The sequence below is a fragment of the Dendrobates tinctorius genome, unplaced genomic scaffold (assembly GCF_039654945.1).
Source record: "Dendrobates tinctorius isolate UK_male_01 unplaced genomic scaffold, ASM3965494v1 ptg000192l, whole genome shotgun sequence".
Taxonomy (NCBI): Eukaryota; Metazoa; Chordata; class Amphibia; order Anura; family Dendrobatidae; genus Dendrobates; species Dendrobates tinctorius.
The window spans coordinates 6,471,845-6,484,356 of NW_027361859.1; the positions used below are offsets into that span (position 1 = coordinate 6,471,845).

Consider the following 12,512-nt stretch of genomic DNA (forward strand, 5'->3'; position numbering starts at 1 on the left):
CTTTTTTATTTCTGTCTTTTTGCAATGTGTATCATTTAATAAAGTTGTCTGATTAAACTTGTGTTCCTTGTGTGTCCAAGATAACTCCTGATCTCTCAATCTTACTTAGTTTGTTGGATTCCACTTTAAAGATCATATTATCTGAGCAGTTTCTAAGGAGTGTAATTAGTTGAACATATGCTATATTAGCATTTTATCAAAAAGTTGAAAATTTTTCTGCATACCATTTTTGCTGAAATATATGTGACTTTTTTTTGGCACAGTGGCCTCTTAAAAAGAGGGTAGGCAAGTGGGCATGATTACCTATGCAACGAGGCTTATCCCCTTAACACCCAGTCTTTTTCAATCAAGCCTGACCAGGCCAAATTTTACAATTCTGACCAGTGTCACTTTATGTGGTAATAACTCAAGAACACTTCAACATATCCCAGTGATTCTGAGACAAATTGTAATTAATGATAGTGGTATTTTTTGTGTTTTTTTTGTGAAAATATCAGGCGTTTGGTAAAAATTTTACAATTTTCAAACTTTTAATTCTATTAAACCAGGTCATTATATCACACTAAATAGTTAATACCATTTACTACGTCAATTTTACATGATCCATTTTTGAAGGATAATTTTGGTTTGTGTTAGTAAGTTAGAAGGCTTAACACTTATCAGCAGTTTCTAATTTTTCCAACAAAATTTGCAAAACCAATTTTTTTTAGAGCCCACATCACATTTGAAGTGACTTTAAGGGGCCAATATGTTAGAAAATACTAAAAAGTGACACCATTTTAAAAACTGCACTCTTTAAAGTGGTAAAAATCACATTAAAGTAGTTTATTAACCATCAGGGCACTTCACAGTAATTAATGGAACGTGGAAGAAAAAAATTAAAATGTTACCTTTTGTCACAAAAATATTGCTTTAGTCGCGAATTTTGCATTTTCACAAAGGGTGACAAAACAAAATGGACCATACAATTTGTTCAGCAATTTCTCCTGAGTACAATGATACCCCATATGTGGTAGAAATCTACTATGTGCACAGCAGGGCTTGGAAGGGAAGGGGCACCATTTGACTTTTGCAGCGCAAAATTGACTGGCATAAATAGCAGATGCCGTGTCACATTTATAGACCCCCTGATGTGCCAAAATAATGGACACCCCCCACAAGTGAGCCCATTTTGAAAAGTACACCCATCATTGAATTTATTTAGAGGTATGGTGAGCACCTTGAACCCACAGGTGCTTCACAGAATGTTATAACTTTGAACCGTGGAAATGGAAAAGTAGATCTTTCACTCAAAATGCTGCTTCAGCCCCAAATTTTTCATTTTCACAATGCTAATAGAAAAAAATGGACCACAGAATTTGTTGTGCAATTTCTCTTCAGTACACGAATATCCCTTATATGGGGGAAAACTACTGTTTCGGTGCCAAACAAGGCTTGGAAGGGAAGGAGCGACAATTGAATTCTGGGGCACAATTTTGGCTGGAATAGATTGTGGACTACATGTCACATTTGAAGAGTCCCTGACATGCCAAAACAGCAGTGACCCCATTTTGGAAACTACACCCCTTGAGGAATTAATCTAGAGGTGTAGTGCGCATTTTTAACCCTCAATCCATTCACAGACTTGTATAAAATTGGGATGAGTACTGTAAATGGAAAATTACCATTTTTTCCACTAAAATGCTGCTTTGGCCCCATGTTTTTAATTTTCAAAAATAAATTTATATACAGGTATAGTGATGATTTTAATCCAGGTTCGAAAAAATAGCGGCAGTCAATACCAAATAAAGTGCCGACCTTTTATTGAACGATAAAATTGCTAGGCCAGGTACGAAAATCCAATCAATCAACGCTATTTCGTGTGAATATACACTTTCATAAAATAGTGATGATTTTGACTCTATTGGATGTGGGTCGCCCTCCCAGGGCTGTGGGGTACTCGGTACCGGGCCGGTCTCTCAGAGGGGATTGTCACAGCAGCGGTGACCTGGTCTGTGGCCCTGGGCGCCCATGTAAAAGGGTTGAGTTGGGAATAAAGTTTATAAGGGATTTGTGACGCCACCTTTGGTGTTCGGAAAGGGAGGTGTTAAGCCGGCGCTACAAGCAGATCCTCTGGGACAGATGGTGTAGCGCAGCAATGATGTTGTAGCCCTCCACAGGTAGGGCTGTTGTCCCAGGGCAGTGTAGATAAAGGGTTAGGAAGAAGGTGCAGTGTTTGGCACAGAGATGTAGTAGTGCTGAGGATGTTGCAGGAAGGAGGCAAGGACACAACAGGGTGCAGTTTCTTTTCCTTTACTTGGCAAACGCAGTCCAGGGTCCTGATTACAGATGGCACAGGAGCAGGCTAACCTGGAAGCAACTCAGGAATCTCTATCAGATGGGTTGTGTAGTCTCCTTCCTAGTGCTGGCTTGAGGTACATGCAGTACAGTGTTACACTGAAGTTCCTCCTTCTTATTGTCTCTTAGAACTACCTCGTATGGCAGACAGCTGTAGCCCTCTATCTCTCTTGGCTCACTCGTCGCTGTTGTGCCTCCGAGTCTTAGTTGGGAATAGAGCATTTACAGCTTCCTATTCCTCTGGTGTCTGTTGCAGGACCTTCAGTATCCATACAACCGTGGAGACCAGGCTCCAGATCATGCGCTATCACCGGGAGGGAACTCTCTTTCCTCAGCTCAATCTCCAGCTTCTCTCCACACATCTACGCTCGTTGCCCTCCTCACACTAACTGACTATTTCCCCTCCTGGCCCTCAGAGCGTGCTCCTCCCCCAATCCTGGTTCAGAGCTCCCTCTGCTGGCCTGGAATGGGAACTGTTTTGCATGAAAATGATTAACTGTCAGAGAGACCCTTCCTTGCTTCCAAGCATGACATCACCCTCCCTGGAGGAAGGCAATGCCACTGTGGCGACCATACTCCTGGGGGCGCCACAGATGTTTTCTAGAAATGAGCGGCAATTGATGTTGCTAAGCGAAAATTGCAAATCTGCCATGGACGTGCCTGTTCCTGGCAGTGCCTAGTACCTTGTAGCACCCTGTATATACTCTCATCGATACAGAAATGCCAAACACGAGGACAATAAATGTGGTTTAGGCACACTGTAGCTCAAAAGGAAGGGGACATTTGGATTTGGAAGTGCAGAATTTGCTGGATTTTTTTTTGATGGGGCGAGGAGCGTTCGCGCTTTTCCAGATCCTTTGTACTACTAGTAATGTAGAAGCCCCCAATTTCCATTGACAGATGACGGACCTGAGTGGGGACTTGCTTTTTCTTGTAGATTTTGGATCACATTTATCCTGCGCTCTACACTTAGCACTTACATCGGGATTTCCATCTAAATCTCCAAATTACATGATTCTGTTACCATCTTTTCAGTTAGCCATTAAAAGGTATCAACCACTGAGGACTCTCAATTCTAAATATTCTTCTATGATTCTGATGAAAACCCTGAGGGATCCATTGACTATAATGAGGCACCAGAGTTACTCTTGACTCCACCCGGTCTCTGTTCAGCATTGTCCTGTTTTTCAGAACTGCACAAAACTGAGGCCGACCACGCTTTTATGCAAGAAACGAATCATAGGTCAGACGACTTTCAAAGTGCCTTTATCTGCGTCATTACAGGGAATCTTGCGCCACGGGTTCCATCTGAGTCACGTATTTCATAGATATACATGGAGACCCCAGTAAGCGCTCAGTGTAGTGCGCCAGATAAATGTGAACTGAGTCTTACTGCAATCTTTGGGAGGCAGAATGAACTAATTAATAGTAGGTCAACAGTTTTATTTTTACACCGTTCCGTGTGCAGTATAAGTGATTAGACAACTTTATTCTTCGGGTCAGTGCAATTACATCGATACCAGATTTATATTTTTTATGTTTGGCTGCTCTCTCACTAGATTACGCTTTTTTTTTTCAAAAACAAGTTTTTGCATCTCATTTATATTTCTGCCGACAAAGTCATGTGAGGGCTTGTTTTTTTGCTAGATGAGTTTACATTCTTATTGGTACCATTTTCGATCAATTTCGATTCTGATTTTCGGGAGGCAGAATAAACGCAATTCAGGAATTGTTTTTTGGGGTTTCTTTTAATGCGGTCCACGGTGTAACAACCCTGCTGGCATCACTACATGGCCTCCCATTCCCCGCACACCAACTTACTTTCTGCTTCAAGCCATGCTGTGAATTCTGTCTGTTGCCAGCTCTGTGCCTCTGCTCTCCATGTTTCCAGACTGTGTGTATAGGGGGGCGGCGCCTGAACTCTCTGGTTCTTATGCAGTCAGGGTGCACCTGGGTAATCTGTCCCTGACCAATCACCTGGAGCCCTTGACTATTTAGTTTCGCCACTCCCACTGAAACATTGCCTGTGCAATATCTATACTCAGTTAGTGTCTTGCAGCTGAGGAAGCCAGGCCCTGTTCTGTGTATCTCCTTCTCTGGAGGAATACTTCTTGTCTTGCCTTGTACCTTGTCTGCCTGCCAGGAGGCTGTATATCCTGGTCCTTGTGTCTTTGTCCCTGTCTCTCTGTCTGAACTCAGTCTTACCTTTGTCTATCAGTCTCCCTTTCTCCTTGTCCGTGGCTCCCTTCCTTGCTGTGTCTTTCCTTGTGTTCTCCCTGTCTGTGCATCTACACTCTCGCGGCTTTATCTGTGCATCTGCACTCTCGCGGCTTTATCTGTGCATCTGCACTCTAGCTGCTCTGTCTGCACGGCTCCTGCTGCCGCTGCAGAACCTCTTGCTGCAGCTTCTCTCTACAGACCTTGTGGTTCAGCTTTGCTCCATTCTTGCTGCTGCAGAACCCCTTGCTGCAGCTTCTCTCCACAGACCTTGTGGTTCTGCTTTGCTCCAGTCCTGCTGCCGCTGCAGAACCTCTTGATGCAGCTTCTCTCCACAGACCTTGTGGTTCAGCTTTGCTCCACTCCTGCTGCCGCTGCAGAACCTCTTTCGGCAGCTTCTCTCTCCACTCCTGCCTTCACCTGCACCTCCTATATGAAGAGGTCCAAACCTGTTCCTTCATATTCCACTCTTGCCTGCCTGCGTCCATACCTGCACCTCCTGTGTGAACAGGTCCAAACCTGTTCCTTCATATTCCACTCTTGCCTGCCTGCGTCCATACCTGCACCTCCTGTGTGAACAGGTCCAAACCTGTTCCTTCATATTCCACGCCTGCCTGCATCCATACCTGCACCTCCTGTGTGAACAGGTCCAAACCTGTTCCTTCATATTCCACGCCTGCCTGCATCCATACCTGCACCTGCTGTGTGAACAGGTCCCTACCTGTTCCTTCTCTAGCCGTGCCCGCCTGTCCTGTGTCTCAAGCCGTGCCCGCCTGTCCTGTGTCTCAAGCCGTGCCCGCCTGTCCTGTGTCTCAAGCCGTGCCCGCCTGTCCTGTGTCTCAAGCCGTGCCCGCCTGTCCTGTGTCTCAAGCCGTGCCCGCCTGTCCTGTGTCTCAAGCCGTGCCTGCCGGTCCTGTGTCTCAAGCCGTGCCCGCCGGTCCTGTGTCTCATACCACGCCAATCTGTCCGGTGTCTCCAAGCCGTGCCCGCCTGTCCGGTGTCTCCAAGCCGTGCCCGCCTGTCCTGTGTCTCCAAGCCGTGCTCGCCTGCCCTGTGTCTCAGCCGTGCCTGTCGTGTCCACCTGCCTGCCTGTCTATAGCCTCTGTCAAGGTGTCTTGTTCCCGAGTGGGATCAGCAGCCACAGCCAGACACCACCCTGGAGTGGCACCCGGCAGCTACCTGCCGCACAAGCCTGACCTCACCATCAGAGGCTCCAGTGAAGACCAAGGAAGCTGCCGTAGTTACGCCCCTTCCAGGGTAGTCTGGTTTGTGGCACAGTGGGGCCACAACCCCCCGGCTCGCGCCATTCAGCCAAGGCGCGAGCGTGACACACGGTTTGGTAAAATTGGTAAGTTGGCTTTATTGTTTGGGTCAGTACGATTTCATTGATACCACATTTATATAATTTTTTAATGTTCTGGTGCTTTTACAGAATAAAAACTATTTTATAGGAAAACAAATTATTTTTGCATTGTTGTATTCTGAGAGCTATAACTTTATTTGTCCACTGATGGCGTTGTATGGCAGCTTGTTTTTTTCGGGAGAAGATGATGTTTTTAGTAGTAGCATTTTTATTTATATTTGAATTTTTGATCACATTTTGTTCCACTTTTTTTGGCAGCATGATGAAAAAGCACAGTTTTTTGCAATGTTTTTTATTTATTGTTTTACTTCACTGAAGAGGTAAAATAGTGTGAACGTTTTATAGATCAGGTTGTTCCAGACACGGTGATACCAATTATGTGTATTTTTTACATAAATATATATTTACTTTTATGTTTTTTCATTATTTAAATTTTATTTGTGATTTTTGTTTAAATATGTATTTTTACAATTTTTTTAAATCTTCTTTTTTTAATTTCTTTTTAATTAGTCCTATGGGACTTTAACTTTTTCACTCTGATCACTGGTATAACACATTGCAGTGCACCAGCACTGCAATGTATTGTACCTGTCAGAGTTACACTGACAGAAGCCTTTTACACAAATCTATAGGCATGGTCTATACAGGCCACAGTAGCTTGCAGACCTGAGGTAGACATGATGACCTTGGCTTGCCATAGCATCGATAGGGGCCTCACGATGCCACCATTGGGGTGCTGATCTGAAGGGGAAGGGTCTCCCTCTCCCAGATTTCTAGTTGCTGCGATCACTATTAATCACATCATTTAGGTAATAAAATGGCCTGGTTTCGTTTAGTAATACGAGTACATGTTGTGATACTCAAACAAGTCATTATCAGGGGCCACGGGCTGCCATCTCTGCTGCAGCCTCGGCCTCCTACCTAGAAGGAAGAGTCATCAGTGATACCCGTTTCAGGGTCTGGTGTTGTGAATGGGTCACCGTGGAGAAAAAAGCAAACAAGCTAAGCCACAGAAAACAGAGTGGTTGGTAACTATGCAGATTGCAGATCCCTGATCTTACCACACAACTAGCAGTAGCTGTGGAGCGTGCCTACGATGAACCTAGATGCCTCGACTCGGCCGGAGGACTACATAAGCCTAAAGCAAGAAAAGGAAAACTAACTGCCCCAGAGCAGACCCCAAAGGAATAGATAACCCCCACACATGTATTGACGGTGAAACAAGATGAAGGCACAAACACAGGCAGGAAAATAGGCTGAGCAAATGATGGGGCCCAAACTAACTAGAAAGGAAAGGGAAGACACTATCTGCAACCTGCAAAAAACCCTTCAAAATAATGTCCAACACTTCTAATAGCAAAATTAACCATGAAGTCACTAGACTTCCCCCACTATATCAGCACTCTGAAATATTCTGAGACAGAGCAAAAAGAGACCGAACTAGTAATGGACAAAAAGCCAATTGGCCATTACTGATAAATAAGAGTGGAAATTCAGCTCAGCCCCCAGCCGGGGCTGGCAGACCTCACAAAAAACTGAATAGACCAACAAAATCAAGTGTGAACATTTGCAGAAAAACTTAGCTTTAGATGACTGGAACAGAGCTGAAAACCAAGAGCTGACCAGCCAGAAGGAATCACCAGCAACTGAATAGGGCGTCGGCTGTCTTAAATCCAATCTGAGAATCCTGAAATCCAATCATCATCCTCATTCTCAGGTGGCAGATCTCCACCGATCAAACCAGCCGCACCACCTCCCGTCACCACCAGAGGGAGTCCAGAAGGGGAACTCACAACTGGTGAGAATGAACTCACAACAGTCTGGGTTACTCCCTGATCAACTGAACATAGTCTGCAGTGTGTATCTTATAAGTGTGTATCTTAAAAGTGTGAGATGATATGAATATATGAATTAATCCAGAATGATGCATACAGTCTGTGCCCTGCCATCTGACACCATCGCACTCTAACCAGCATGTCTATCCTCCCTACAGGTACATCACCCAGCTTTCCATACAGACTTCTTACCTCTGCTTCTAATATTCACTTGGTACGTCACCCAGCTTTCCATACAGACTTCTTACCTCTGCTTCTAATATTCACTTGGTACGTCACCCAGCTTTCCATACAGACTTCTTACCTCTGCTTCTAATATTCACTTGGTACGTCACCCAGCTTTCCATACAGACTTCTTACCTCTGCTTCTAATATTCACTTGGTATGTCAACTAACCCCCTGCTTTACCCCAGTGTTATTTATGAACTTGTTTACTTTGGCTTGATCATATGCATCTGGTCCACTCTTAATTGTCTGACCAAGATGAGCATAGACCACTTCTCTCTGCTTCACACCTGAATGCACTTTGTAGCACATATATTGCATAGCACAAGTCTGCCAAGACTTTAGTCTGCAGTGTGTATCCTGTAAGTGTGTATCTTAAAAGTGTGAGATGAGATGAATATCTGAATCCAGAATTGGAACAGAAGGGAACAGAACGTAACTGGAAAGAGTCACTGTAAACAATGTTTCTGTTTGTTTCCACTCTGACCCCTATAATCCTTCACTTTCTGATAACCCCACTAATCCCTACACCAAGCAAGGAACTTTTCATCTCTTCTTCAATCCTTCCAATCCATCTCACCTCTTGCTCAGATCTGTTTCTCAACATACAATCTTCTGTCTCCAAACACAGACAGCCCCTTCATGCCCTCTCCTGCTCCCACCTGCTAACACTCTCTCTGCTCCTCCTCACTGCCGGTGATATCTCTCCAAATCCTGGTCCTCCTCACCACATTCCCACAGTCATTTCTACCCCCCCTCCATGCCCAATCACAACTTTCCGTAACCACTCCAACTTTATACACATTTGCCCGGCCCCAGCTTCCCCAGTCCCACTAACAGGCGCTCTGTGGAACACTCGCTCTGTCTGCAACAAACTTTCCTTCATCCATGATCTTTTTATTACTAACAAACTTTCCTTCCTCGTCATCACCGAAACCTGGCTCACCCCCTCTGACACAACCTCTCCTGCTGCACTCTTGTATGGTGGATTCCACCTTTCCCACACACACCCGCCCCAGCAGCAAGCATGGTGGAGGAGTTGGTTTTCTCCTGTCAGATAACTGCTCCTTCACCTCAATCCCACTGCCACCCTCTGTTACCCTCCCTTCCTTTGAGGTGCACTCGGTGCGCATCTACTCCCCCTCCAACTAGCTGTCATACACCGCCCTCCAGGGCCAGCCACCACCTTCTTTGACCACTTCACCACCTGGCTACTTCATTTCCTTTCCACTGATATCCTCACTATCATCTTGGGTGACTTCAACATCCCCATTGACACTTCCCTCTCAGCTGCCACTAAACTTCTATATCTTACTTCCTCCTTTGGCCTCACTCAATGGTCTTCTGCAGCCACTCACAAAGATGGCCACACACTAGACCTCATCTTCACCCGCCTCTGCTCCCTATCTAGCTTCTCTAACTCACCTCTTCCTCTTCTGACCATAACCTACTTACATTCTCTTCCCTCTCCTCCTCAGGTCCACAATCCCCACCTCAAAAACTTGCACACCCTCGCAGGAATCTTCAACACCTCGATCTACATGCATTGTCTGAATCCCTCCTAACTCTTACAGACATAAGTTCCCTACACAATGCGGATGCCTCTGCCGCTCTATATACAGTGCCTTGCGAAAGTACTCGGCCCCCTGGGTCTTTTCAGTCTTTTCCCACATATCATGCTTCAAACATAAAGATACCAAATGTAAATTTTTGGTGAAGAATCAACAACAAGTGGGACACAATTGTGAAGTTGAATGAAATTTATTGGTTATTTTAAATTTTTGTGGAAATTCAAAAGCTGAAAAGTGAGGCGTGCAATATTATTCGGCCCCTTTAACTTAATACTTTGTTGCGCCACCTTTTGCTGCAATTACAGCGGCAAGTCGCTTGGGGTATGTCTCTATCAGTTTTGTACATCGAGATACTGAAATTCTTGCCCATTCTTCCTTGGCAAATAGCTCGGGCTCAGTGAGGTTTGATGGAGATACTGTAGTTTGTGAGCAGCAGTTTTCAGCTCTTTCCACAGATTCTCGATTGGATTCAGGTCTGGACTTTGACTTAGCCATTCTAACACCTGGATATGTTTGTGAACCATTCCATTGTAGATTTTGCTTTATGTTTGGGATCACTGTCTTGTTGGAAGACAAATCTCCGTCCCAGTCTCAGGTCTTTTGCAGACTCCAACAGGTTTTCTTCAAGAATGGTCCTGTATTTGGCTCCATCCATCTTCCCATCAATTTTAACCATCTTCCCTGTCCCTGCTGAAGAAAAGCAGGCCCAAACTATGATGCTGCCACCACCATGTTTGACAGTGGGGATGGTGTGTTCATGATGATGAGATGTGTTGCCTTTATGCCAAACATATCGCTTGGCATTGTTGCCAAAAAGTTTGATTTTGGTTTCATCTGACCGGAGCACCTTCTTCCACGTTTTGTGTCTCCCAGGTGGCTTGTTGCAAGCTTTAAACGGCACTTTTTATGGATATCTTTGAGAAATGGCGTTCTTCTTGCCACTCTTCCATAAAGGCCAGATGTGTGCAGTGTATGACTGATTGTTGTCCTATGGACAGACAGCCCCACCTCAGATGTAGATCTCTGCAGTTCATCCAGAGTGATCATGGCCCTCTTGGCTGCATCTCTGATCAGTCTTCTCCTTGCTTGAGATGAAAGTTTAGAGGGATGGCTGGGTCTTGGTAGATTTGCAGTGGTATGATACTCCTTCCTTCAATATGATCACTTGCACAGTGCTCCTTGGGATGTTTAAAGTTTTGGAAATCACTTTGTATCCAAATCCGGCTTTAAACTGCTCTACAACAGTATTACGGACCTACCTATTGTGTTCCTTGGTCTTCATGATGCTCTCTGTGCATCAAACAGAACCCTGAGACTATCACAGAGCAGGTGCATTTATACGGAGACTTGATTACACACAGGTGGATTATATTTATCATCATTAGTCATTTAGGACAGCATTGGATCATTCAGAGATCCACAATGAACTTCTGGAGTGAGTTTGCTGCACTGAAAGTAAAGGGGGCGAATAATATTGCACGCCCCACTTTTCAGTTTTTGAATTTCCACAAAAATTTAAAATAACCAATAAATTTCGTTCAACTTCACAATTGTGTCCCACTTATTGTTGATTCTTCACCAAAAATTTACATTTGGTATCTTTATGTTTGAAGCATATGTGGGAAAAGGTTGAAAAGTTCCAGGGGGCCGAATACTTTTGCAAGGCACTGTAACACCACAATAGCTGTAGCTTTGGAATCAGTTGCCCCTCTCAAACATACCAAAGCTCACAAAATCAACAGACAGCCCTGGCACACCAGTCTGACCCAAGAACTGAGGTGGGCTTCCAGGGCTGCTGAGCGGAGATGGAAAAGATCCCACTCCAATGAGGACTTTATCGCATTCAAACTGTCCCTAACTACTTTCAAGGACACACTCGCTGCAGCCAAACAAACCTACTTCTCATCTCTCATATCCTCCCTGTCTCACAACCCTAAACAGTTATTCAACACCTTCAATTTTCTCCTCCACCCCCAAGCACCTCCTCCCTCCCCACTCATCTCAGCTAAAGACTTTGCCTCATTTTTCAAGGAGAAGATTGATAACATCAGAGACAGTCTTGGTCAACAACCCCCAGTGCCCTTCATCCTAACTGCCCTGCCCTCCTCCATCAAAACCAACTTCTCCACCATTACAGATTGACTCTCCACTCTACTCTCAATTCACATCTCACTACCTGTGCACTTGACCTGATCCCATCCCACTTCATCCCAAACCTCACCACAGTCTTCATCCCAACCCTAACCCACCTCTTCAACCTGTCACTAACAACTGGTGTTTTCCAGTCAAGCTGCATCAATCACACCTATCCTCAAAAAGCCCTCTCTTGACCCAACCTCTGTATCTAGCTATCGCCCTATATCACTTCTCCCCTATGCCTCAAAACTACTGGAACACGTCCATCTTGAACTGTCTTTCCACCTGTCATGATCTATGCTGGATTCTGACAGAGAAAAGCACTTGTAACCTTTTTTTTTCTTTAAGCTGGCTGCTTAAAGTGAGTTTTGCCCCCGGTGGCCATTAGGGTCATTGCACTGTGGTGGTTTCAGTTCTAGTTTTGCCCCCGGTGGCCGTTAGGGTCATTGCACTCTGGTTACTTTAGTTTAGTGCACGTGATTATGAAGCAGGTTGTGATTGCTGGCTCTTACCTATAAAAGAGTGTCAGGTGGTTGCAATTACTGTTGGTGATATTGGTCATTTCAACCATCCTTGGTGAAGGAGAGAGAGTTCCTGGCAGCTCAGTCAGAGTCCTGGTGTGGAAGGAGTCAGAGAGGAGTTCCTTGCAGCTCTGACAAAGCTTGGTGAAGGAACAGCTATTCAAGAGGAAAACTGCATTCTGGTGGTGGACTCTGTTGCTGGGAGCAATAGCAACAGAGCAAAGCTAAGTGGTGTTACCCCTGTTTTGTAACTTTCCTTTTGTGTGTTTTAGTGCAGTGGTGGGATTAGTTTCTGCACCGTCCATTT

The 12,512-nt window shown here is 44.8% G+C and overlaps 1 protein-coding gene across 1 annotated transcript in view; it reads left to right on the top strand.

Moving 5' to 3' along the window:
• Positions 1-12,512, top strand: part of LOC141055955 (uncharacterized) — a 134,184-nt gene that overhangs the window by 51,703 nt on the left and 69,969 nt on the right. The window contains exon 8 of the mRNA XM_073552651.1: positions 12,033-12,045. Within this exon, the coding sequence (XP_073408752.1) occupies positions 12,033-12,045 (13 nt within the window). The remainder of the gene's footprint in view (positions 1-12,032; positions 12,046-12,512) is intronic.